This window comes from Pogona vitticeps, chromosome 1 (assembly GCF_051106095.1).
Source record: "Pogona vitticeps strain Pit_001003342236 chromosome 1, PviZW2.1, whole genome shotgun sequence".
Taxonomy (NCBI): domain Eukaryota; kingdom Metazoa; phylum Chordata; class Lepidosauria; order Squamata; family Agamidae; genus Pogona; species Pogona vitticeps.
In genome coordinates this window covers 82810698-82837379 of record NC_135783.1, presented here as the reverse complement: position 1 = coordinate 82837379, position 26682 = coordinate 82810698, and the positions used below count along the sequence as shown (strand labels likewise).

At 41.2% G+C, this 26682-nt stretch overlaps 1 protein-coding gene across 1 annotated transcript; it reads right to left on the bottom strand.

The window, feature by feature from the left end:
- Nucleotides 1–655: 655 nt before the first annotated feature.
- On the bottom strand, nucleotides 656–24871 carry SLC2A12 (solute carrier family 2 member 12). The gene is made up of 5 exons (XM_072996467.2): nucleotides 24634–24871; nucleotides 17617–18942; nucleotides 6796–6918; nucleotides 3749–3881; nucleotides 656–2539 (listed from the first exon to the last, which is right to left on the bottom strand). The coding sequence occupies exons 1-5, from the start codon at nucleotides 24728–24730 to the stop codon at nucleotides 2434–2436; spliced, it is 1785 nt and encodes a 594-aa protein (XP_072852568.2). The 5' UTR covers nucleotides 24731–24871; the 3' UTR covers nucleotides 656–2433.
- Nucleotides 24872–26682: the final 1811 nt, after the last annotated feature.

The window sequence follows — 26682 nt, the reverse complement described above, 5'->3', positions numbered from 1 at the left end:
AAGACCTTAATCATTTTATCCCCCTTTCTAAAGAAACCCATACATGTGTCTGCTAAAAATACTGTAGGATCAAATTCTATTTGCAAGTGGGAAAACTAAGACAGTGAGCAGTAGTAGTAGTGAGATACTTCATATATTATTTGTCAGTGATCCATCTCGTATAGCTGCTAAACTTGAAATGGAAATAGCATCACTGTTTTAAAAAGGAGATATTTAACACAAGAGGTTTTAGATCAAAATCTAAGAAATCTTTTTTCTTTGATGTCTTTACAATACAGTATATCAAAAGTTTCATCATGTGGCTGTACAGTAGGATCCTGATATTTGTGGGGATCGGTTCCAACCCTGCCCCTGCCCAAAAATGCTAAAATATTGAATATTTTACATTGCATGGTCTCTGTCTGCCTCTAGTGGCCTGCCTCTAGTGGCCAGTTCAGGTAAATACAACCTGGAAATACATATATAGTGGTGCCCCGCAAGACGGGCACTCCATTTAATGATAAAACCACTTGACGTCAATGTTTTTGCAATCGCAAAACGATGTTCCCTATGGGGGAATTTTGCTTTGCAATGATCGGTTCACTGCTTCAGGAACCGATTCTCACAAAGCGATGATTTTTTAACAGCTGATCGGCGGTTTCAAAATGGCCATCGGGTAAACAAAATGGCCGCCTGCTATTTTCTGGGACGGATTCCTCGCTGCACAGGCAGCGAAAATGGCCGCGCTATGGAGGATCTTCGCTGGACGGTGAGTTTCCAGCCCATAGGAACGCATTAACCGGGTTTTAATGCGTTTCTATGGGCTTTTTAAAATTGCTTTACGTTTTCGTTCTACAGCGATTTCGCTGGAACGAATTAACGTCATAATGCGAGTCACCACTGTACAGTAAATATGGGTGGGGGGAGCTATTTAGTATTTTCAGGCAGTAGATAATTGAATCAGTGGATACTGATCCTGTGGATAGGGGGTCCTACTGTACTTGATTTTATTTCATCCTTTCTAGAGTAACTCTAATGCTGATTTTAATGTAAGACACTAACATTTCAAGTTTGCCTAGGCTTAATGTTAAAAACTAGGATTAAGTTTGCCAAGTTAATAGTACCAAAAATTGAAGTTTGCCTAGCTTTCAAGGCACAGAACAGAAGCCTATTTTGAATGTAATACTAAATTGGCTGTAATACTAAATCATAGTTTAGTACTACAAGAATGTGTTGCAGAGCCTTAGATTTACGTGCTCCTCACTCTTCACCTGTGACTGAGAGGAAAAGATCGGAAACATTTTCTTCCTGGCTTAAACTAAGGGTGAGACATGGTGATTGGTCTCAAAGTTTGACCTGGTTTGGGGACCAGCTAGGTCCCTCTTTTTTTTCTCCTGACAACCACATGACGTAGAGGGTAACACAAACTAACCCATCCTTCATCCACATCTACTCACACCTTTTGAGTGTTTGTCATGGGCTACTGTGCTTTTTGATGCAGGCAGGATCACTCCATTTTGGTTTTGTCTCAGCATGTGTGATTGCTGGAACTGAACCAAAGCGGATGGCTTGAAACTCTCTGCTTAAGCCACTTCATAATTTTGTGAAAATAAAAACTTACTCCCACTCTCCTGAGGAAGCAGAGGTTTCTTTTTATTTTAAGCCCTTGTTAGGCAGCACTGATGCCACTCAGAAAGAATTCTAATAATTGAAAACCTCCTACTCCACCATAGACAGGAGACAAGAGGAGACAAGGAGGGGGATCTTTGTTATTTCTTTCTCTCTCTTTTTGCTTCAAAGGGAGGAAGGGCCAAATAGGGTCACTTGAGGTGTGGTGTAGGCGCCCTGAAACCACCTCAGCCTTGCTTGTGGATGCAAGTATCTCCCCAAATAATATACTTCACTTCAAAGCGACACTGCTTATAATGATCTAACCTGATCTGAAGTGTGACATTTTGTTCAGTTTCACTAAATCTAAACAATTTCTGAAATCCATTTCAACAGTTAATAGAAATAAAATATGGAGCAAGTCCTCACCAATTTGGCTAGAGCGTCAATACCGTCACTTTAAAGAGGTTGATTAGGAAGCCTTAAAGAGAGTGGTTGGAGCAGGCTTAACTAAACATTTCTGGGGAGACTAGTTTCTTAAGTAACAGCACATTCTCTATATTAATATACATAATAATAATCTGTTCTCACACATTTTTATATCTTTGATATTGTGTGCAATATTTCTAATTTTTTATCAGTGCCCTACCATAGTACAAAGGTAATATTCTGTGCTTACTATGTGCAAAAATCTTTCTTTTCTCACGTTCATTCTACAAAGTATAGGAAAGCTAATTTATAGTAAAGGTAAGTGTAAGAATACAGCTGAAACATTTGCATGTTCAACTATCTTGTCCTTGGAGAAAACCAGCTTTTCTAGCATTGTTTACATTCACCAGCTTCAGTCTAGTAGAAACGTTCATGACCCTCTTTATTTGAAAGCTCTATAGTTGATTCTATCAGGTGATCCTGTGGTTGGCCCATCCAGCAGAGGCCATTCTTTGTGTGTTTTCTGGAAGACAAGAAGCATGTTGAAGTATTACTGTTGTTGTTTTTCAAATTAGTATGTCTGTACCTATAGACTAGTGGTTCCCAACCTTGGGTCCCCAGAGGTTCCTGGGGGGCAACTCCACTAGCTGTGCTAGCCAGGATATCTGGGAGTCATAGGCTAAGAATATCTGGGGACCCAAGGTCCACTGCTATAGACAGTACAAACAACTGTGAAATCAGAGTATAACGATGGGAATGGGTGTGTGTCTTTTGTCACAGTGCATCACGGGCACAGAATTTATTTCTATGTATAAAGCCAACTTTATAGCTGTCAATTTTGGATTAATTATTACTACCATCATGAGCAGGCATTTGTAAGCCAATTAGAGGATAGTAAAATAGCATATCTTTTTTCCTGAGATTTTAGCAGCTGATTTGAAAAGTTTCATCTCCATCTGTGTTGCCCAATAAATTATGCAAAGCATAGAGTATAATCTATGTATTTGCAGATATAATTGGGGTGCCAATCTTCACTTGGCACAAGAAAGGACTTCCCCCCCATCTGCAAGTAGGTGAGATATTCTTTACCAGTCTCAACTAGTTTTCACATTTGGGAAGATGATATTTATTCAAATAATGCAAATTGCATGAATTGCACAAAACTAGGATAGCTGCTGGACAGCTCAGAGGTTCAAGTCTTTAGCTGAGAATCAAGAGGTTGGGAGTTTGATTCCCACTGTGCATTCTTGACAGGGACTCAACTCAATGATCCATAGGATCCCTGTGCAGCTCTGGAGTTCTAGGGTTTAATCACGTTGCATTGGCATTCAGAAATCTGAAACATCATATTTTCAATCAAAACAGTCACCCCCTTAGACTTGATAATAATGAGGTCACAATGGAAGAGGTCTTGCTCTGTCCATTATGCTTATAACCTTATATTGGGGTTTTGAGGCAGAAGAAAGATAAATAGCTGGAGATGGTGGATGAGTTCTTGGCTCTCCTTCCAACATGTTGTTTCACTCGCCCACTAGATGGCAGGGCCCGCCTGTTTAAGAGAAGCATCCTCTCTTGAAGCCACTGGGAGGAAGAAATATTCAAGCTTCCCAACCACTGCCGGCATCCTTTATAGCACAGGAACATTATAACACAACTCTTTCACATCTGAATAACTTCTTATTATAGTGATACAGTAATGCGGTGCAAAAAGCACAGCTTTGTTCATACTTACTCTTTTGCCAGTTTAATGGATATCTGCTCTAAGGAGCATCCTTTTGTCTCAGGTATAAATATGATGACAAAGGCTAACGTTGTTAGGCTCATCAGAGCATAAATAAAATATACCCACGGTAAGCCTATTAGATCTAAGAAATGAAAGGAAAAAAGACGGTCATTACTGTCAAACATTTTATGGCCATTGTTTTCAGGCTCCTTAGATAGGCTACTTGAGGTTGTCACAAGACCTTTTACAGGTAATTTAAATCAAGTAAGAACACACAGGTTATCAAGCATAAAAATCAGTACATTCTGTAACTTTGTGTTTAGCTGGCATACATGCACAAGCACACACACATTGGCAGAATAATCAAGCGAGTTTAAATGCCTCTACACAAAGCACTCCCCCGCCCATGAAGACATTTGTTCTAGCCATTTCAATGACATTGTTTCTAAGGAAATGTAGGGAAAAAATGCAGCTAGGGAAAATAGAAATTAACATGTCCAGGAATGGAAACCATGACACTTCCTTTACGTGTTTAAGCTACCAACTTGGATCCCAAATTCTACAGTAAAAAGCTCTATTTAAAAAAAAAACACCAGAAAAAACAAAAACAGGCCAGGGTAGAGGCTTCTCTTTGTGCTTTTGCATTTTAGTGGGTATCCTTCATAGAGAGAGAATCTTCAAATAGCTTTGGAACACTCATTTATTTTACCACATGTTAATTTTACAAACATGACAAAATTGAATAATCTGCCTCCTGAAGGGTTATGAAGGGTTACAGGTGTGGCCACTGAACACAGAGAATCTCTAGGGTGTTCACACTAAAACTATAACCATGAAGATCAGGCTTTCAGTCTCTGACAAAGCCAATATGAAAGTTTGAACTAACACACAGCTAGTCTTCCCATCTGTCAGACATGCCTGCTCTCAAATACGCCTGAGGAATGAAGTAGCCAAGTGAGAGAAGTGCCTCTCTCTCTCTCTCTCTCTCTCTCTCTCTCTCTCTCTGTGTGTATGTATGACAGAGTGAGAGAGAGCAGTAGGAGCCATAAGAGATCCCAAAGCGCAATGCACCATTGATTTGATTCTGTGCAAAAATGGCTCTGAGTGTCTTAAAAGCATCTTGCCAGCAAATATGAAGTGGAGGGTTAATGAAGACTTTGCATGCAAGATGCCAGTTCCCTCATTATATCGTCAATTCCGATTCTCACAAAACTAAAAAGAATGCAAGAATGGCTTATTCACCGGGTATCAGGGTACCAACTGAAATCTCAGGGAATGTTATGATTTTTAGAGGTCTTCAAACATAGGGACAAATCTCAGGATGAATAGCAAGTGCATAAAGTCTCATCTGCGTACAGCAGGTGGCTTTAAAACCTCATCTCATTCCCAACTAGCTCCTCAACTCACCCAGTCAGAACAAAAGGTTTTGTACTCATATTTTTGCAACAACAGTATTGCACTAAATAGCTGGAAGTGAGGGCAGGGAACTGGGGACAGAGCCAGTGGGGTGAACGCCTTATTCTCATCATACATTTGGGAATAAGGTGAGGAACAGAGTGCCTTGTACACATTTTCTACAGTTTTTGCCCCAGAAACAGTTCTGCCTCCCAACTGTTGCCTGATCCACCTCTGTGACATCACCAAGGCCTTTCCCATGTATGTATGTATGTATGTATGTATGTATGTATGTATGTATGTATGTATGTATGTATGTATGTATGTATGTATGTATGTATGTATGTATGTATGTATGTATGTATGTATGTATGTACCCTGTTTCCCCATAAATAAGACCGAACCTGAAAATAAGCCCTAGTATGATTTTTCAGGATGCTTGTAATATAAGCCCTACCCCAAAAATAAGCCCCAGTTAAGCGAAACCCTGCCCTCCACCCTTGTGCAGCAACCGGAAGATGACATGACTGTATTTGAATAAATGTAGATTGTTGTACATCAAAAAAAGATAAAACGTCCCCTGAAAATAAGCCCTAATGCATTTTGGAGCAAAAGACTGTGGTGATCAACCCTTTGTGGCCCTTATTTTCTTGGGCTCTACACAGGTAAAAATGCTCTTTATTCGCTGCCACCAGGTATTCTCCTAATACCACTTCAAGTCCCACACAGGAGCTGCCACCCCAAAGGGTCATATGACTTAGGAAGCAGGGGTTATGATTAAGTTATTCTTTTATTATTGAACAAATCATAAGGAAAATCAAATATGAGTTGGTTCAGGTGTTCATGTATATTAGATCATGTATTCAATCATTTATATTCAGAACTACAGTATTGTATGTTTTAATCAATATCTTTCAAGTAGCATTTGTGCATTCATTCCTGCTTGTTCAATGTGTCTTTTAACGTTTCAATTTCTTCTATTCCTTTAGATCTATTCCTAAACCCTAACACTCTCTCTACATCTTCTGGTCCCTGACTCTTTCTATTTCTCTCTAACTCTAACTGTCCCTAACTGTCCCTTCAACTCCCTGTCACTTTAGCTCCGCCCCTTCTGCTCTATCCTTGGCTCCTCCCCCTTTGCTGGTGTGATGGACAGGCAGGAATGACATCACCTTTTTGGATTCCGCTACAAAGACCCTGTCTTATTTTAGGGGAAACATGGTATATGCTGCCTCTCTCCCCATTATAAAACAAACAAGAATTTAAAAAATACTACATAAATATGATATTAAAAACAATTAAAGCTATACTAATTTAAAAACATTTAAAAATCCTTAAGTTAACAAACATCCCTGAGACACTTACCACTTGAAAGCCTGCCTGAAGAGGGAGGTCTTCTTTGCCTGACAACAGAAGGACAAGAGGGAAGGGGGCCAACCTGGCTTCTCAAGGCAGGGCTTTCCAAAGCCTGGGAGCGACCTTTTGGTCTTGAAATTTCAATGAATAGGAGGCTGCTAACCTGGCAACTTAAGACAAGACCCAATACGAGGAAACTTTTCCCTGTGGATGTTGCCGACAACTAGATTTATTTCTTCCTTTTTAGACAATCACAGTCAGAGAGGCATTCAATGTTCACTCCGCTAGAGCCATACCATCCTTACCTGTTATAGTCAGAAAAGTTGAAGATATGAGGAGATTAAGACCCCAATTCACACTACAGGTTAGAGAAATTGCTCTTCCTCTTATCCCACCAGGAAATATTTCACTTAATACCAGCCAAGACACTGAAATTAAAAGTAAAATAAAACAAACATAATTTTAATAGTAAATTAAGAATACCTTTTGCTTGTATCAGATGATGTGGCTGGCTTTTCACCAAACCTCAATCCAAATAAAACACTGTACATGTTTAAATTACCATTCTGTTGTTATATTTTGTCAAGTCACCTCGTGATTTATGCCAATCCTATGCTTGATTTCCAAATTGCCCTATCATTAACGACCCTGCTTAGGTGTTGCAAACGGAAGGCTATGGCTTCCTTTATGGAGACAACCCATCTCATATTTGGCCCTCCTATTTTCCTGCTGCCTTCAACTTGCCATTAGAGCTCCTGTTTTTTCCTGCTCCAAACTGTCATGTCTTCATCTCTCCTGAAATCTTAATAGGGTTACCTAACAGTAATCTGGTGCAGCTTCAAATATTTCAACCCCAATTTCATACCTTTGCATTCCATTAAAACCTATTCAATTTGGCCAGGTTCCTATACAAGCCTTTCTAAGGAAGATATATTCACCACCAATCGTAGCTGGTAATTCATGATGGGGGTCCTCATGCACGATTAGAACACATTTTTTCTTCTTCTATTGAGAAGCAGCAGCAATAACCCCAATGGGATCATGCCTATTGGGTCATATCAGTAATCAGATGCCATGGTTTCATAATGAACATTTAGTAGCTGCAAACAAATACAGTACTAGGGCCAACTCCCTGATCAACAAGAACATTCGCCTGACACAGTATTTGGCTTTCCATCTTCATTCAGTTACCAAGCTACATTTTAGTACCTGCCCTTTATGCACCACATACCAATATTTGATTAAAAATGACCAAGGGTAATCATAGCAAAACAGCCATGGATTATACAATCATCATGTTATTACTTTGTCAAATCAAATGTGAGTCAAGACTGCATTTGGATGGAATGTAGTTGTAATACCTTCATCAGGAGGCCAGTTATGGAACACTTTAATTCTGACTGATACATGGAAATAAAGTAGCTTATAGTCTCTGTTCCAATGAACAAACCTAGCTCTGTTCCTGCTCTCTGGCTTTCTTCTTATATGCCTCTAAGCTACATTCCAAGCTAGCCTGTACAGAGTGCCTCTTTGTGACCTTGGCAAGCAAAGCCTGGAACTTCACCTGCTTTGTTCCTTGTCACTTTACCCAAACAACAGTTTTTGACTGTAACCGTGAATGGACACCATGGATGTAACCCATTTTGTTGTATGTCAAGCTAGAAACAGACATTAGAAAAGGGAAATCTTTAGCTAACTCCAAGTATCTAAGTGTCATAGCTGGAATTTCTCTCATGGTTGGGAGAATGCAAATTAGCTTGCAACTAATCTTCCACATCTATGCAAGGGATTATTCTAAAGTCAGATTTCAGAAACAGCTCCAATCTCCTCTTTGCAATATTTACATTATTTCAGCCCTGATCACTGGCTATTTCTACTGTCTGTTTTTATTATCACAGTGATGTGATAATAGTGGTATTCTTGTCCCCGTGTTTCCCAGTGTCAGAAAATTCCCCCCCAACCCAAAAGAGACTGCCGATACTCCTCCACCAACAACTGAATTACTCTTCTTTCTGTTCTTCTTCCTTTTATTAAAATACCAGTTTTTCCTGCTTTCCTTACTTTTCTTAAAATAAAATGTCTTATTTCTGTTTTCCTCATCACAACTGAGACTGAAGCTGTTAACACAGGCAGAGTTTCTTTATAAGACTGCAAGTGCTCCAGGAAACCTCTCAGACATGCTACTGGTGGTGTCATTTCCAGGAACTTGTAGACCTATGGATCCAGTAATGCTTGTTTTAAGAAAAAGCAAACATGAAAGAAACGTCAATTGTTGGGAGAGGAAAGGGCAGTCCACAATTGAGTAATGTGGAGAAACTTGCTTCTTGTTGCCAGCAAAAGAGTATCCTGACCCCTTATTACATTTCTTGTAAAAGGAATAGTCTCTGGTGGGTATCAAACAAACTACACTGCTGGTAACTCGTTTCATCCAAAATCTCCTCTGGAGGATTCTTTTCAAAACAAGTATTCAGCCAGTGTCCTCACCTAAAGTTTCCATTGGCTTAACTGAGTTAAGTACATTTGCTAATAAGGGAGCATATATGTTCTCTTGCCAAACATATACCTGAGGCATCTATTAAGAATTTTCTCTTTGACCTTAATTTTTGCAATGTTTAACAGGTTCAGCTACAAGGCTGCAATGTTAATGACACTAGGAAGAATTAAGTTGGTTTGTTTATGTTTTCTTCTTTGCCCAGTAAGCAGAGAAGCCTGGTAAAAGCAGGTTTTAAAAAGCAGAGCTCATGATAGTTTCAGTTACTTTTTGGAGATACACTGTGTACAAAAACAATCAGGCAGATTTAACAGTTTATAAATGAATGAGGCATAGCCTCCAAAGGAAATCATTTTTCCTGAAAGCCTCCAAAGGAAATCATTTATTAAGAAATGACACAAGATAAGAAATTATAAAGAATGGGATTGTCCCTTAAATAATGAGAGCAAAATTTCTTGAAGAGGCAAAGGTGGAAGTGATTGACTCATGAAACATATTTTCAAAGACAAGATCAGTACATGAAATAAATAGTGGAATGAAGGAGGATAGAAAACAGGAAGCTGTCCTGTATGAAGGTAGAGCCAATTATTGCTGCAGTGGAAGTTAGTTCAACAGTGAATAAACCAAAGCCAGAGAGGTTACAAGTAACCCTCATTCCTCTTCCTACTAGAGGCTGCTCTTACCATTAGGCAGAATCTAGCAATCACCTCAGATGACTGGGCAACAGAAGAGGGGCCCCACTGAAGCTGTTCCTCCTGAGCCCTCCTCTTGGCCATTCCATTCTCTTGAAGAACAGGGCTGCATGTGTTGCACAGGCTGTTCTGCAGCAGCCCCTAAACCAACATGCCACCCTCAGGTGTGGAAAAGGAACCTGTCTCACTGGTCAATGTTGGAACAAGGTTCAGCTGGTTGGCATGGAATGCAGGGATATGTTATCTTTTCCCTTGCCTCAAGCAATATTATGTTCTGGACTTCCCTTCTTCATAGAACTGTACCCAAGTCTTGAAGAACACATTGATCTTTTCTAGTTAAAGATGGTACTGGGATGGGGAACTTTTGTTACTGTTAGTAGTGGTAGAGCATCACATGTTTCGCTGGCAGATCTTAAAGGTAGACTTCTGTCAACATGTTGCTTAAATTTTTTTCCCTTAGCTTCCACCACAAACTCACGGTCAGCTTGTGTCAAGAATAACTGCACTTCTTCTAATGTAGGACATCTTTATTGGTTTAAGTAAGAGGGACTGCCAAACTAAGGTCCTATTCTTCAATTAGTTGAGCTTCATCCTGAGTTCTCCCTTTTAAACTTTCCCTGGACAGCTCAGCGAGTTGTATACCGCATAGCCAGAGGTGGGAAGTTCAATTCCCTACTGTGTCTCAGGGAGAATGGCCAGTCTGTGTAACCTTGACCAAACAGCACAATCCCACAGTGTCTCTAGAAGGGAACTGTAAACCTTCAGAAGAGTCTGCTTAAGTCACAGCTGAATTGACAGCATGCCATTGTTGTTATTGCTGTGGCTTGAAACATGATAACAGGGCTTAGGGAGTCCTGAGTAGAAAGAGAACTTTTCCTTGCCGTTTGTCAAAAACCCATTACAAAGCCTTAACTAAAAAATGGAAAAATGTGTTTCACAAGGAAACCAACTAATTAAAAGGCAGTTATGTTGAGGGGGGGGGGGTAAGCAAACAGTATTAAATGGTATAGCTTAAATTAAGCAGTAAGAATAAGGATGCAAAACCTCTCTCAGTCAGAGAGCAAAAATAAATTTCAGAAAAGTTTTCAGAGGCCACATGCTAGTGGAGCCAAATTAAAAAAAAGCAAAACTTCCAGGAAATGTTAGCTTAATATAAGCAAAATGCAAAGTACCAATGAATTTTAGCTGTCTGTAACTAGGAGAGGCATCTCATTCCTTTTAGAATGAGAAAAGGGTTGTATAAAAGAGGAATAACCACAGAATGATAGTGTCACGGCACTCTGGGGAAGTCCTGGTGGCCACACTGTGAACTCAGGAGGTCCAGATTTGGCCTCAGGGCCTAAGTTTCTCCACTCCTGATTTACAGGGTAATATTTATATCACAGAGAGGACATCTACAGCATCCTTGAATGGGCAACAAGATAATAAAGTAATGGAGAATCAAACCTTAGAACTAGGCAGACTAGTCTCTTGTTATCATTATTTAACTGGGTGTAGGGCAGCATGAATTTGACGCAACTCCGGGAGGCAGTGGAAGACAGGAGGGCCTGGCGTGCTCTGGTCCACGGGGTCACGAAGAGTCGGACACGACTTAACGACTAAAGAACAACAACAGAGCAGGGGAAACTGTATAACCTGTTCCACCACTCGGAGAAGTTGAACACGGCCAGAAAGAAACCTTTGGTCTTTGCTCATTGAAAAGAAGGCACTACCGTATTTTTCGCACTTTTTTCCCACAAAACAGGGGGGTGGAAAGTCTGTGTGTCTTATGGAGCGAAGAAAACAGATTATATTTTCCTGTTTTCTTCTCCCAAAAAATTGGTGTGTCTTATGGAAAGGTGCGTCTTGTGGAGAGAAAAATACGGTAATTTCCTTTCTCACATCTTGTATTGCTACTGTTGTAAGGGTTTCTTAAAGAAATGGCCCTTGGAATGACAGGCCTACACTACAAGCAAAAGACAGCAAATCTCCCCACACACAGTGTGTTCCTTGCGAACCAAAAAGGAAGTTTATATGGTAATTTCCCCTATGTATTAATATGTGGTGGAGGGCAATGGCAGGCGATAAGGACAGGCAGGGAAACCACAGAAGCTGTGGAGCGGGGGGGGGGTGTCTCTCTATCTGTCTACTTTCCCACTGTCCCCACAGTCTCCGAAAGCCAATACTCACTCTAAAATAGCAATCCTAAGCTCTGCTTCTAAAGGCTGAAGATAAGTCTGCATCTTTTTCATTCATTTTGGAAGAAAATATCTAAATTTGTGGTTTTCTTTAGATTCTGGATGGAAAGTACTTCTGGTTTTACAAAAGTCAAATGTGGAAGAAACCCCTGAAGTTTCAAAGAGGGATGTCAGACTAATGCAGTGACAGACTATAAATGTCCACCTATCTCTATATCAATCTTCATTAAAACTGCTCATAAACAAGGCTAAAATTTTACTTGCTAGAATGGATGGGGAGAGGGGACTGGTGAAAGAATAAGGATAAATTCAACATTGCAGACTTCTCTGGGAATTCAGAACTATAGGTATAGTTCTGCACTTGAACGTGGCACTTAATTTCAAACAGAAAACAGGAGGTAATCAAATGGTGATGAAATGAAAAGTTTTGTTTTTAAAGAAATGACCAATTTCTTTTTTTTCCCTTTTTTTCCTGTTTTATACAGTAGATGTGCTTCATGGTAGCTGAGTATTGGAGGCAAGTAACATTGCCAACAAAATGCACAGGAGAAGCAAAATGTCCACTTGTTTCCTTTCACAAAGCAAGATTATTTAGCAATAAGGCAAGCCTATTCTTGTTTGGCCTTCAGCTGCTTTGCTTTCAGATCAGATAGAACCTGACAGTACTTACTAGTGCTGCTCATTCTGGAAACAAGGGTGTATTTCCTCTGCTGCATCACAGCAAATGTGACAAAGATTCTATGAGAGGAGTAATAAACAGTTCTTCAAACATGTCCAGGTTTGGGGTGGATGGATTTGCCCTCTTGTTTCCTAACAGAGGCTTTATGCCTTTATTGGCTACCCGCCCATCAGATGTTTCACTGGTGCAATCTTCTCCTACGCAGCATTGCTACTAGCAGGGAATTCTACTCTCATGAATTTCTTTTTGTGGTGTAGCTGAGTTTGCCTTTATTTGCAGCATCTGCACAGTGGGACAACATTTTCACCAAGTTATCTGCCATGACCCAAAAAACTCTTGCCCCGTCATTGCCAGCTCAGATCCCACAGTGTTTATGCAAAGTTCTTTTTTGCCCTGATCCTGCCTCACTTATTGCTTGTATGCACGGAACGTCATCTACCAATTTAATGCCCTTTCTTCTGGCTCAAGAGACATTCTCCTGGAGCTTCTCACAATCTATTTGTCTTTCCTCCACTTTAAATAACTTTTTGTCAGCACCAAATGCAGCTACTTCACTGCTCAGCTGTCATTTTGGCCCATATATGAAGCTTCCTTGCACAAATAGGGAGAGCCTATTTTTTTCTCAGATGGCCTAGTTGGGAGGCTTTACTAACAGAAGAAGAGGGAACTTTTTCTCTGCCCTGCAGTCACTTACTGTGATGAGCTGCAAGGCCTTCCACTCTCTGGAGATTTTTATGGGACAGAGGAAGGAAGAAATAGGTTAAAAATGGGGTCTCCTTTTTTTGTTAACATAGGCATCCACTGGATCCAAAGCTCTTCTACCAACAGGAGGCTAAAATTGATGCATTTTATGAAGCTTGAAAAGATGGCCTAATCAAGACCTACAAGCTTCCAGAACTTACAGAACTAATTAAGCGGGAGAGGGGGGAAATCAGTGTTTCACCTGGATTAACCAGTGCTCAATTGCCTGCCACTGCCCCATTGAATTTTGAAGAAGTGGTGGCAGCAAAACAAATTTGTTTTTAAAACAGGGTGCTGAGGTTTCCAGGAAGCTTCTGAGGACAGGATAAAAAAACCAACTTGCTGGTAAAGTACAACAACAACAACAAAAGAATGCGCTCTCCACACACTTTGTTTTAAAATGAAAGTGTAAATTCACTGGCTGTGGCAGAGTGAGGGTTTTTTTTTGTTTTGTTTTGTTTGTTTTTCAGAAAGGGTGAAAGCAAGGCTGTGTGCAGCCCACTCTGCTATAGAGGGAAGAAACTCTTTCTCTAGTAGGGAATGGGAGAAAATTCTAAAGGAACCATAAGTCAGGTAGGCAGTATGAATTTATCAGTTAAGCTTATGGATAAGAACAATTGCAAAAGAGCAGCAAGATGGCAACTCTCTGATAATAAGCTCTTAGGAGGGTGAAGATTAGTGTCAGAGAGACTGATGCCATTAGACTTAAAAAGAAGCCTTCCACACTATATGAAAAGTACTATGGGATATACTGTAGTGTTTTACAAGTAACAAAGAAAAAATCTTTCTGTAGGCCAGGACATCACTACAAAACTCCTGTCCAAGGCTGACTGGGTCTTTGAACAGGAGCATTTTGTGCAGCCCAGGAATACAAAGGAAATTTTTGTTGCGGGCTCCTCATTTGTTTGTTTCTAGTATCTTGCACAAGGGTTTCAAAAAAAGAAATGGGGCATATATACATATTCGGTATTCATTTATAACATTCATTCAATGCTATAAAGCCTTTGCTGTTGTTTAGTTATTAAGTCGTGTCCGACTGTTCATGACTCATGGACCAGAGTACGCCAGGCCTCCTGTCTTAACTTTTCCCAAATAATCAATGGAATTGGAGTTTCATGTAGAAATGTTTAGTTTTGTACTAGAGATTCCAGGAGAGCGCCTGATTGCATTGGAAAGTCACTTTGCAGGTAGAGATCCCATCTGTCTGGGAATTGCTCCAGCCCTGCTCAGAAATATAGTTACCCTACAGCTGGACCAAAAATTTCAGCTTGGGCATGGATTAGGACCAGGTTGGAGTGGAATTCCCTAAATATCATGTGATCACCGGGAAATAGATTGCACTGGACTGCTCCACAAGTGATCTATTTTCCCATGTGATCACACCCTCAGATTATTGTCTTAGTCCACTACTGTTCTCCATTTATTCATCGGATTGCACCAATAATCATCCCAGTAATAGGATTATCAAATTTGCAGACGATACTACACTAGTAGGACTTATCTCTGGGGATGATGAGTCTGCGTATCGGGACGAGGTATTACAGCTATCCCGCTGGTGCAAAAAAAACAATCTTTTATTTAACATCCAAAAAACCAAGGAATTCATAGTGGACTATAGGAAAAAAAGAGCAGACATTCAGCCACTGTATATAGATGGAGTTTGTGTGGAACAGGTGGTTGAATGTAAGTTTCTTGGGACTATCATAACAAATGACCTGACTTGGAGTGCAAACACTGCTGCGTTAATCAGGAAGGCACAACAACGGTTGTATTTTCTAAGGAGTCTTAGAAAGCAACAATTGACTGAGAGTTTGTTAATCACCTTCTATCGGAGTTCGATTGAGAGCATATTATCCTACTGTCTCTGTGTATGGTTCACGAGCTGCACAGTGGCAGAGAAAAAGGCAATTCAAGGGGTGATCAAGACGGCCCAAAACATCATTGGCTGTTCACTCCCCTCTTTGGAAGAATTGTATAAGAACAGATGTAAGAGGAAGATATCTAACATACTGAAAGACTCCTCTCATCCGGGATATCAGCTCTTTAAACTATTACCATCAGGAAGGAGATTCAGGGTATTGAAAGCAAGGACAAGCAGATTCAAGAACAGTTTTTACCCAAGTGCAGTATTGAGTTTAAATGCGGGGCCATAGGTTTTTGGCGGAATTTTAATTGCTGAGAGAAAACGGGGTATCTATATTTGGATGGTGAAAGTTGTGTATATTTTAACTTTTTTTTGTAGTGTTGTCCAGTTTTACCTTGGGGAAGAGCACCTCGTTTCGTTGCACCCACTTGTGAGCGCAATGACAAATAAATTTCTTATGTCTTATGTCTTATTGCCCCACAATAATCTTTATTGTGAAGATTATGATTAACCTCATGGTGCGTTAGTTACACTACAGCAAAAACTCTGCTCATGATCTGGGTTCAATCCCAGGTAGCCAACTCAAGGTTCACTCAGCCTTCCATTCTTCCAAGGTCAGTAAATTGAGTACCCAGCCTGCATAATTAAATATTAAACTGCCAGAGAATGCTTTAAGAGCTAGGAGGCAGTATATAAGCAATGAGATGTGCGGACTGAATAGTAACTGAAAATGTATGTGGGTTTTTTGTATCCTACTCTGTAGCTGCACCCCTGAAAACTATTTCAAATCTTCAGATTCTTAGAGCATTTTATAAATGGAAGGAAGAGATACCCCAGATATTCCATGGTGGCTCTGCCTCATAGTTCCTAGGCTATATAGCTGTTGGGGAAGGACAAGACAGGTACTCGTGCTGTACTGAATGGTACAGGATACTTATTTTCAAGTTAGATGGAGTACACATTCCCTGTCCACCTTAAATAATTAAAGATAAGTGATCGAATTCAAACAACAGTGAATGTCCTAATAAAAATCAAACAGGATTTCAATTTTATGTAAGGGCCACCTTGCATAATTAAAGTTTAATAAGAACGATAGCACAATGATAGCACTAGCCATGGCACTAAAATAGCAATGGTTCAATGGGTCACTCCATTGTTAAAAAGTCATGTTGTCATCCCTTTACTCAGGAAACCAGCAAGTAGTGATAGCAGTAACTGTTTTCAATTCCAAACTTTTTAAAGTAACTGGTTCAACATAGTTGCCTTTTAAAAAAATAACTTGCTTCCCATTATATAGTAACACTTGTGCATTTTTCACTTCCTTTTTGCAAAACATTGTTACAAATGGGAAAAAATATGTCTCCAGGCTGCCCCTTGCATTCACCAAAATGACTCCCCCCTCCCACCAAACAACAGTTTAGGAAAAGCAAGTAAAAGTAACTCGTAGTTTTTTTACTGGGACAAAGGATGTTACATTGTCTCAGAAACAGCATGTTGCACTTCTTACCCTGCAAGAAAGGCTCTGAGCACCAAATTAGAAATGATCAGTTATAATTAAAGTTACCTTTTAGAATGTAACATCCAGAATCCCCCAGTTACTACCCAGGAATCCTGGGATTTATAGTCCAGCAAAGTAACTTCTGGAGGCCTTAACCCTCTTCCACTGCTGCAGTCTCAATCTAGAACCCTCCAAGCCTAGTATCTATGTCAAGAAGAAATCTGCAAGTAGTATAAGCTTTCCTCCATCTAGAACCTTCACCATATTTGTTAGTTATTCTAAAAAAAAAGATACAGTGGTGCCTCGCAAGACGGGCGCTCCGTTTAACGACAAATCTGCATTACGACAAGGTTTTTGCGATCGCAAAAGCGATTGCAAAATGACATTTTGAATGGGGGAATTTCGCTGCACGATGATCAGTTCCCTGTTTCGGGAACCGATTTTCGCTTCCCGACGATCAAAACAGCTGATTGTCAGGTTTTCAAAATGGCCGCCGGGTGCTCAAAATGGCTCCCCGCTGTGTTTAGGAGCCATTTTTCGCTGCACAGGCACCCAAAAATGGCCGCCCCTATGGAGGATCTTCGCTAGATGGTGAGTTCTTAGCCGATTAGAACGCATTAACCAGGTTTTAATGCATTTCAATGGCTTTTTTATTTTCACTTTACGTTTTCGTTCTACAGTGATTTCGCTGGAACGAATTAACGTCGTAATGCGAGGCAAACCGCATGAACTGTATCACATCTATGGTAGCCCAGAGCCTCCTCAATGTCCTGACAGAGTCAGTATCTAATAGAATTATGCTTTAATGATATCACAGACAAATAAACAAAACTGTGTATGTATGTGTAGGGTTTTGGTTTTCCTGTAAACTGAGAACTTTAACTGCTCATAATGATTTCACTGTAAGCACTTCACACTCTTACTATTTAGTCAAAACAGTTTATCAAGGACAGAAAAGGTGAAAACAAAACACGAGTTACTTACTTGGTCCAAGTCCTATGGAGAAAGCAGCAACGTAAACAAGCAAGCCAGCCAAAGAAAGCCATTTCAGAACTGGTTGAACTTCCACAGGTCCTGCTGCTAGATCTGATTCTGCTTGGCTTGTGCGAGAGACTGCACCTCTTGCCAAGGCTGTCCTGTTCTGTGCCAATGTATTGGCAAATTCAGCCGTCCACTGTGGGCTTCTGCTAGATGGCACCATGTCAGGAAACAACTCCTTCAAGGTTTCATTTATGGACGTGAGTTTTCCCACCCCGTGGAATGAGTCTTCCAAGGATTGGTTTTTACAGACTGTAGTGGCATTCATGTGTATATTAAGCACCACTAATCCCATAGTGACCAACGACACCGACATGAGGGATGAGCCCATGCAGAGAAATGTCTTGCTTCCAATATTATCCACAAAAAGTGTGGCGGGGATGGTACTGATCACTTTGACCACTCCCACCCCAGTAGAAGCCAAGCTTGCTGCATCATTGCTCTGGAATCCAACAGATTTCAAAACAGTAGAAGCATAAGATAAGATATTAGGCTGTCCTGTGGTTTGTACAAAAAACACTAGAGTGATTGCTATTAGCATCCTGGTCCTCAAGTTGTCTTTGGAACGAAACAGATCCAAGAAATGGTATTGGTGTTCATCTTTCAAGGATGATTTGATCATAGCAAGCTCTTCTGCAGTGTCTGAAGTAGTCCTGAGTCTTCCAAGGACTTTGCTAGCAGCCTCATCAAGGCCTTTCATAACCAAGAACCGAGGACTAGGCAGAAGGAAATACAAAGCAAAGGCCTGAAAGATCCCCAATGGTATAATCAGGCTGAACATGTACTTCCAGCCATGGGGGACACTGGCAAAAGCATAATTAGAAACATAGGCAAAAAGAATACCCGTTACGATCATAAGTTCATTCAAAGATACAAGTAAGCCTCTTCGGTGCTGGGGTGCAATCTCTGCAATATACACGCATGTGGCGGTCGAGGAGAGTGAAATGGAAACACCTATCACAATCCGACCTACTATAAGTAACCCATATGAGGCAAAGAGGATCAAGACCAGACTTCCCAGTACAAGTAAACAAGATGACAACATGATGGTATTTCTCCTCCCATATTTGTCTATCAGGATTCCACCAGTCAATGAGGCTAGTAAGGCACCAATCAGAAGAGCACTTACGACCATCTCCTGCTGTTGGCATGAAAGTGTCAATATACTACTTAATTGAAGAAGGGCTCCAGAGATAACTCCTAGTTCATAGCCCATCAGAAAGCCACTAATAGCAGCAGTGGCACTTGACAGAAGAGTAAGCATTCCACAGCCTGGAATTAAAGGACATGAAAGTAATCACGTTAGTTCGGCAGCATCAGAAAATAATATACTTTATAGATCAATATTTGCCTAGGATCTCAAGCAAAGGAACATGTTAAATCAATGGAGAAGTCTATAAAAATCTGATTTATGGAAAAATGAAGAGTGGCATATTTTGATTTTAAAAATATCCAGCTGCTGTGTGACTCAGAAACAAAATCAGGAGGGTAAAAACCTGGTATGTCAAGGTGCCACTAACAATAGAACCTTGTTGGCTAGAAATGGGTTCTGGTAATCTGGTAATCCTAGTGGATGGAGCTTCACACAGTATAATGGGTCATGAATGGAAGTCCCAAAACATAACCTGTTGGGATTTGGTGGATTAGATATACAATAGAGCATGGTGTGTCTGAAAGAAGTATAAAGAGCTCGGAGAACATTAACTCTGTAATTTGATCAGCTTTTAAAGCAGTGGTCCCCAACCTTTTTATCTGTCTCCACGGCCCAGGCCAGGCCATGGACTGTCACCAGGCCACAGACCGGGGGGGTTGGGGGGGTTGGAGAGCCCTGTTTTAAAGCACTAATATTCACAACCTGCCAGAACATGGATTTCCTAGTTGGAACAACAAAACTATAGGGAGTTTTGAATGTTGACAATGGTAAATTATACAGTATATCCTGCTAATATCAAGATATATCTCCTTTTCCCCAGGCATTTCCCATCTGTTAGGTTTAGCACAACAAAGAACCAGGGATATCTGTTCTAGAATTACTTTTCTGCAAAATGGGAACAAACAGAAACAGGAGAGGATTTTCTTTCATTTAAACCATTCAAAATAACAATTCCAGTAAGACTTTTTACTATAGAGACATTCTTGCACAAGGAACTGAATTAAAACAACCCACAGAACAGGCAGTAGAGCAGTGATGGAATTGTTTTGGCCCAGAAATAGCCTAAATAAGAGGAAGAACATGTCTTCCTTTCTAATATTCATAAAATATGCATTTAGATTCACCTTTTACTCATATGACCTGAGCTTGCTGTGCCCCCTTTTCAAATTCACACTTACACTGCAATTTTGTTCTCGTGCTGTAATTGCTAACAGATGATTTTACAAATTTATATAAATTCTTATTAAAATAATTTTAACTAGCTGCTACTGCCTTGTCTTGCATTAGTACATTCCACAAGCAGTTCACAAAGTATTGTTATGTAATGTCCTATTTAGTGAAGGCTATATTTTGATTCTGGACTCTAAACTTTACTTATCAGAAAGCACTGTTTTTTATTATTAATTAAATTGAAGAAAATAATACTAGAAAATGAAGAAGGTGAAATATGAGATTAATAAACAGCATGTGTCATCATTTTTCCAATGCCAGGGTAAAGTCTGTCTTTTAAAGCTACAAACATGGTTTATTATCACAAGGCAGAAGTAGCTACTCACATTCTGCTTCTCGTGCACCTTTTTGTACTTTAACCATTCATGGCCTAATCACTTCCCTTGCCTGATACTGTACTAGCTATCCCACAACTGATGGGTACATGAAGCAATTCATGAATTTTTTAGTGACTGCTGAAAAATTGCCCATGTATCTGGAAATCTACTTCAGCACATAAACTGGTTAATTCACATAACAGAAAAAGAAATCCTCAGTGTACAGCTAATTCCCACCCCCTTCTTATCCAAGTGTATATTAGCTAATTACAGCCATAATTTCCTTTTATTGGTCAGTGGCTGAAATCTTGTTACCAAGTTACACAGAAGGTATAACTTTTGGAATTGAATTGCCTTAAGTTTAGTCGTTAAATCATGTCTGACTCTTTGTGACCCCATGGACCAGAGCACGCCAGGCCCTCCTATCCTCTGCTGCCTTCCGGAGTTTGGTCAAATTCATGCTGGTAGCTCCAATGACACTGTCCAACCATCTCATCCTCTGACATCCCCTTCTCCTCTTGCCTTCACTCTTTCCCAACATTAGGCTCTTTTCCAGGGAGTTTTCTCTTCTCATGAGAAATCCTTCTTATTAGGATTAGTCCTTGTGAAGTGTGCATAGAACAGCAACCCCCAGGTATCCATTTTATTCTTGCCTTGTTAAGTAAGTTCCATCCTCATTTCAAACACATTCCCTTCCCCTGCAATTCCCCCACTCACCAGCTGTTGCACACACCTCTTCTCTTCCTCTTTGACTGTTCAACCAGTCCCCAGCAGGAGCAAAGGTTTGCCTGTCCTGCCTCCTTGTCTGAGTGGGCATCAGCCAAGGAGGCAGGCAGGGAAGCCCGTGCTCCTGCTGGAGGCTCATCAAACAGCCAAAGAGGAGGAAGAAAGGAACATGCACTGGCTGGTGAGTGGCAGGTCCAGCCAGGGAGGCAAGAGAACACTGCGACCTGTGGTGCCATACATACAAACCGTCACGGACCTCCAAACTGAGGTTTGTGCCCATGTCTAATTAAGAGCTACTAATTCTCAGGTTGCTTGAGACAGGTCACTCGGAAACAGAAATGGCAGACAGCTGGTTTCGACACTGACACTACACATGACCCTTAGCATTAGTGTTAAAAATCTATCTCACCAATTTGGCTTAGCCTTCAAAACTTAAATTTAAAAGTAAAAGAAGCTGAGGCATGCAATTTGGTTTAGGACTTTCAACAGCACCCAAAAGTAGTCTTCATGGAAGGTGACTGTGAAACCCATGTTTTCTTGTGGATGAAAGTTTTAGAAGAGAGAAAGGAAGGTCAGCTTCATCAAGCCTTGTAAACCTTGCTCTTTCAGTAAGAAAATCTAGTAAAGGGCCTCTTTGAACATGGAAGACCATGTACAAAGCCTCACCCTCTAAGCAACCTGAGAATTTATGACGCTTAGAAAAGTTGGGCTAGCAGGATTTAATGAGGTGAGAATGAAACTGTGGGAGGAGAGAAGAGGCATCAACAAGCAACAAGCATTTGCATCTAATGCATTTCTTTTGGGACAAAAAGAAAAATAACACAAAAGTAGTAATCTTAGCTGGAAGTAATACCTTTTGAATACAATTGCACTTACTTCTGAGTATACATGAATAAGTTGTTTAATGGACTGGTTGTGTTAGAAGCCAGGCATGTTTTCAACAATAACAAAAACAACGGGTACTTCAAACGTTTCAGCATATCTTTGCAAACTCTAGTATGTTGGCAAGGGTTTAGCAGACATATTAGCTAAAAATATTCACTTAATCCTTGCACTTGCTCAATCAGGAAAGTTTCCATGTGTATCAACCATTATTTTCATAATTTGTGGTACTCTTTAATCATCCAAGACTTTCTAGAGTCTTAGAGTAGGGTGCTGTGGGGAGATGTTCATTTGGAAGAGAGATGGATTGAGACACATTCTTCATTTACTGTAATACAGCTGCTTGCTATATTGTTGTAACCAAGGTTGATATTTTGCACATTGAATACATTTAGGGAGATCTGCTGAATTATAAATTAGTGTACTAAGAATGTTTGTATATAGCTTCTGTAACAAGTCATGCACAACGCCAAACATTCAGCTTCAGGAAAAGTTATTTGTAGGATTTTCTGCTTCTTATGCCAAAATAACTCAGAGGAGCTTGGATTCTAAGGGCAGAATCTCATTGATGTAAATCTTGCATAGTTCAGCTGTGACTGACTGACAAAGTGCTGGGGTGCAGCTCTGTAGTACAATTGAGTGCATGAGCCAAACACACAATTTGCATACACTCCAGAAGTTTGGTAATCAGGAACAATTACCTGCAACAAGTTACATAACTTTTACATGATCTCTACCCTATTTCCCAGAAGATAAGACCTAACCTGAAAATAAGCCCTAGCCTGATTTTTCAGGATGCTTTTAATATAAGCCCTACCTCAAAAATAAATCCCCGTTAAGTAAAACCCCACCCTCCACCATTGTGCAGCTACCAGAAGATGACATGACTATTTGAATAATTGTAGATTGTTGTACATGGGGAAAAAATATATCCCTTGAAAATAAGCCCTAATGCGGTTTTTTGGAGCAAAAATTTACATAAGACCCTGTCTTATTTTCGGGAAAACACGGTATTAGGATTCTGGCCTGTGTAACTTGAAATGGGGTTGGGAGATCCACTTGCTATTCCACCTCAGGCATCAGGATGTCTCAGATCAGCCCTGGAACCCTTTTGAGATGGTGCCCTTTATAAATTCACTGGTTAGAATGTAAGTAAGGGGTCATCTACACTGGCCCTTTTGGGGCAGGCTGGTGTGGTCTAAATAAGGTCACATGGTCGGATGGAGGTTTGATATGCTATTTGGTGTGACCCTCGCTTCCAATTGGTATGCAGACCTCAAGCAACTCTTTTTAGTTCAACCCCTCCTACTGTCAATCTCTACTATTGTGAAGTGGCTTAATAAGAAAAATTTACTTCACCTACCCCTCCACCAAATATAAGGGAAGTGGTCAATTTGCTGATATCTTGAAGTGGCACACTTACTTCACAACACTGGAAAATGACAGCAGAAGGAGCCTTGACAGCTTAAGGCTAGCTTCTTAGTCTGTTTCCAGTGATTGCACACACTGGAATGGACCAAAATACAGCAAACTTACCTGCACCAAAAAAATAGATGTTTGCTTCAAAGGAGCTCATAAAGATGTTGGTAGGGCCAGCCTGGGCTCAGACTGTTTTCTAAAGCAATTATGTCATTTGACTGCTGGAAAAAAGAGCAACCCAACTGCCCTGCAGCACATCACACAGTAGGACAAATGTCCATCTGATTGAGCCCTAAGTGTGTCTTCATCTTCTGCTTTTGGTGTATATTAAAAATATCCACAGGTGACCCTGACACTGTGCGTGTCTCAACCCACTTTTCAACTATCATGGCTCAAGATCAGCTGGTTAAAAAGCACCATGCTTTTATTAAGCATCCACACAGAAATATGTAAACCCATGTAGCTATTTTGGGTCATCTTTGGAACTCAGTGAAAAACCAAGTATAGATGACATCTTGGGATGAAGAAACTGTAATAACAAGGACAATGAGATTTAATTCTCTCCCTCCCAAAATAATTATATTATTCTTGCTGTACCTAGAAAGGAAAGCTGAAATCACCAGTAACCATGGAAGAGAAGCCTATTGCAATGAGATCCAGTGACTTTAGGACACCAATTTTATTTTCATCCTGTAAAGACCAATAGCAAAGCAGCCACTGTAATTACACAACAATGGATCTGGTGATATCTCAAGTGACTGAGCTGCTGAAAAGGGAGGGTGGGGAGGGCCCCCAGAAATACACAATCTAAAATGTTTTCTTTTCTTTTTTAAAAAGTCATCATGCAAGTGTGAGAATGGGGGGGGGGAGTGGTGGTATAATGGGTAGAAAACTGAACCACACATGTTAAAACCTAACCTCTTTCTTTAGCTAATCCCACCTCATGGCAGCGTTCTGGGGCTGATAAAGAATAGCCAGAATCCTCCATGTTTGTCCCGGGGGGGGGGGGGCTGGATTGGCAATAGGGCAACCTGTACATACTGTATTCAGGCAGATGCTTCCAACTGCACTTCCTTGAGGGGCTGATTCTTCAGAAAAACGTTGACTCTTTATCTCCGGGTTTCTGGCTATGCCTTTCGTGCCCTTGGCAGCCACACTTCTTGAACCCGGGACATTGTGATCACCTCTTGTCCCTGCAGGCCTAATTGCCCCTCCAACTCTTAGGTGGCTTTTTACCTGTTTGAGCCGGAAGCTTATGCAGGCGGCTGCATTCATCCCCGCTCATGCTCTGGGCTTGCTGGCCGAGGTCCTCCGTGGCGGGTACCGGTCCCATGGCTGTGGGAACAACAGGGCTCCTTCCCGCCGCCCGACCCCCTGCCTCCCGCTCGGGGGCTTCGGGGCTGAGAGACCCCCCCCCCCCCAGGCGGCCACAACGCCTTATCTCTGCGACTCGAACCCGGCGCCGCTCGCTCTGGCCCCGGGCATGGCACCCCTGGGGACAGGAGCGCGCGCGCGGAGGGCTCTGCGAATCGCCAAGGGGATCCGCGGGCAACTTTCCTTCCCTCTTTCTAGGCGGCCGGGCTTTGCCCTTTCCAGTGACACCGCTTGTTGCTATTCCGGGTGAGCCTATCAGGAGCGAGAGGGGGCGGGCTTTCGGGCGGGAGGCGGCTTGTTTTTTTTCCCCCTTTGAACGAGTCGCCGAAGACGTTGCCGGGACGCCGAGCCCAACGGGCGCGCTCCGGAGCGGTTTGCCTCCAAGCTTCCCGGCCTTCCAGGAGGCATGTTTTTTTTTCCCCTCCCTCCCCAACGTTAAAAATGGAAGTGGCTGCTGTGTCAGCAGGAGAAAAAAAAAAAACCCAAAAAAACCCAACAACCACAAGGCAATGAAGGAGCACAAAAGCAGCAGGGATGAACTCCTTATGCCAGTGTGAGCAATAGAGAAAGGAACGAAAAGAGCTGTTTTTATCAGAATATTGTGGCAGGGAGGTCTGGGGTTGGCTTTGCAAAAAAAAAATGTTAATAATCCGTGCCCTCGTAGCCATAATAAAGAGAGAAGAGGAATCGCTCGGGAGGAAAACGAGCATATTAAAATTGGGAACTGGCAACTGGTGTTTATACAAAAGGCATTCCTTCCGTGGGGAATGATACACACACCTTTTCTCGGCTCCATCATCGCCTCTGGTCCAAATAAGGTTTGATTCGTTGGTCTAACAGTACAGACACCTGCAATGTACGGTTTGCAGGAGTGATAGAAGGACGGTGAGACAATGCACAACGCCCTGTTTCTACAGCTACATCCACCCACTCTGCACAGTCAGATACATACTGTATAATACAGTACTTGTGTGCCATCAGGTCAGTTTTGTCTGCTGACAATCCTTTTGAGAGTTTTTCAGGCAGAGAGTGCTCAGAAGTGGTTTACTTCTGGGGGCATCCTGGGACTCTGCAGCTTGCCCATGGCTACACAGGCTGGCTCTTCTCTCTGAAGGCTCAGTGGGGAATTGAACTCACAACCTTTGGCCCCACAGCCAGATGCCTGAAACCCTGAGCTACACACATACAAATGTATAGAAATCGGTTCCCAGGGAAGTTAGCAAGTACAAACACTGCAAAATCAGATATGGGGAAAAATATGTATTAAAAACAGCTGGTGGAAACATTTATAAACCCAGGTTTATGCCTAGAAAAATTAAAAGTATACTGTATTTGCCGGTCAAGATAGCAAAATAATTGCCAGGACACCTTCACTGGACAGCAAGTTCAAGAGATGCACCACCTTTGAAAAGGCCCTCTCTCTGGCCTCTCTTTTTCAACAGCAGATGCACCCAATGCAGAGGCTGCTTGGTGTAAATATAGAATTGGCTATGTTAGTACTGTTAGATTCTGATGGTCTGTATGTTCCTTATATGTATTTAGCATGTTGTATGTTGTTGAGAGCCATCAGATGTCCTTTCATCCACAAACAAACTGATATGAATAGTTTTCAAAGCTATACCTTCATGTCAGACGATGCAGGCTTACCACAGATAATATGAATGGTTGTGTGGTGGTTGTGCTATTATGTGAGTTCCTGTCCGGGCATCTCTGTTATACATGTGTACTGTCTGGGCATCTCTGTTATATAGAGACTGGTGGTCTCTATATAAGGTCTAAAGAAGAGCTAGAGACAGAATATTTATATAGACTGGTGGTCCAGAACACAGCTGGAATCTAGATGTGTGTGTGTGTGTGTGTGTGTGTGTGTGTGTGTGTGTGTGTGTGTGTGGTCTTCTGCTGTGGATTAAA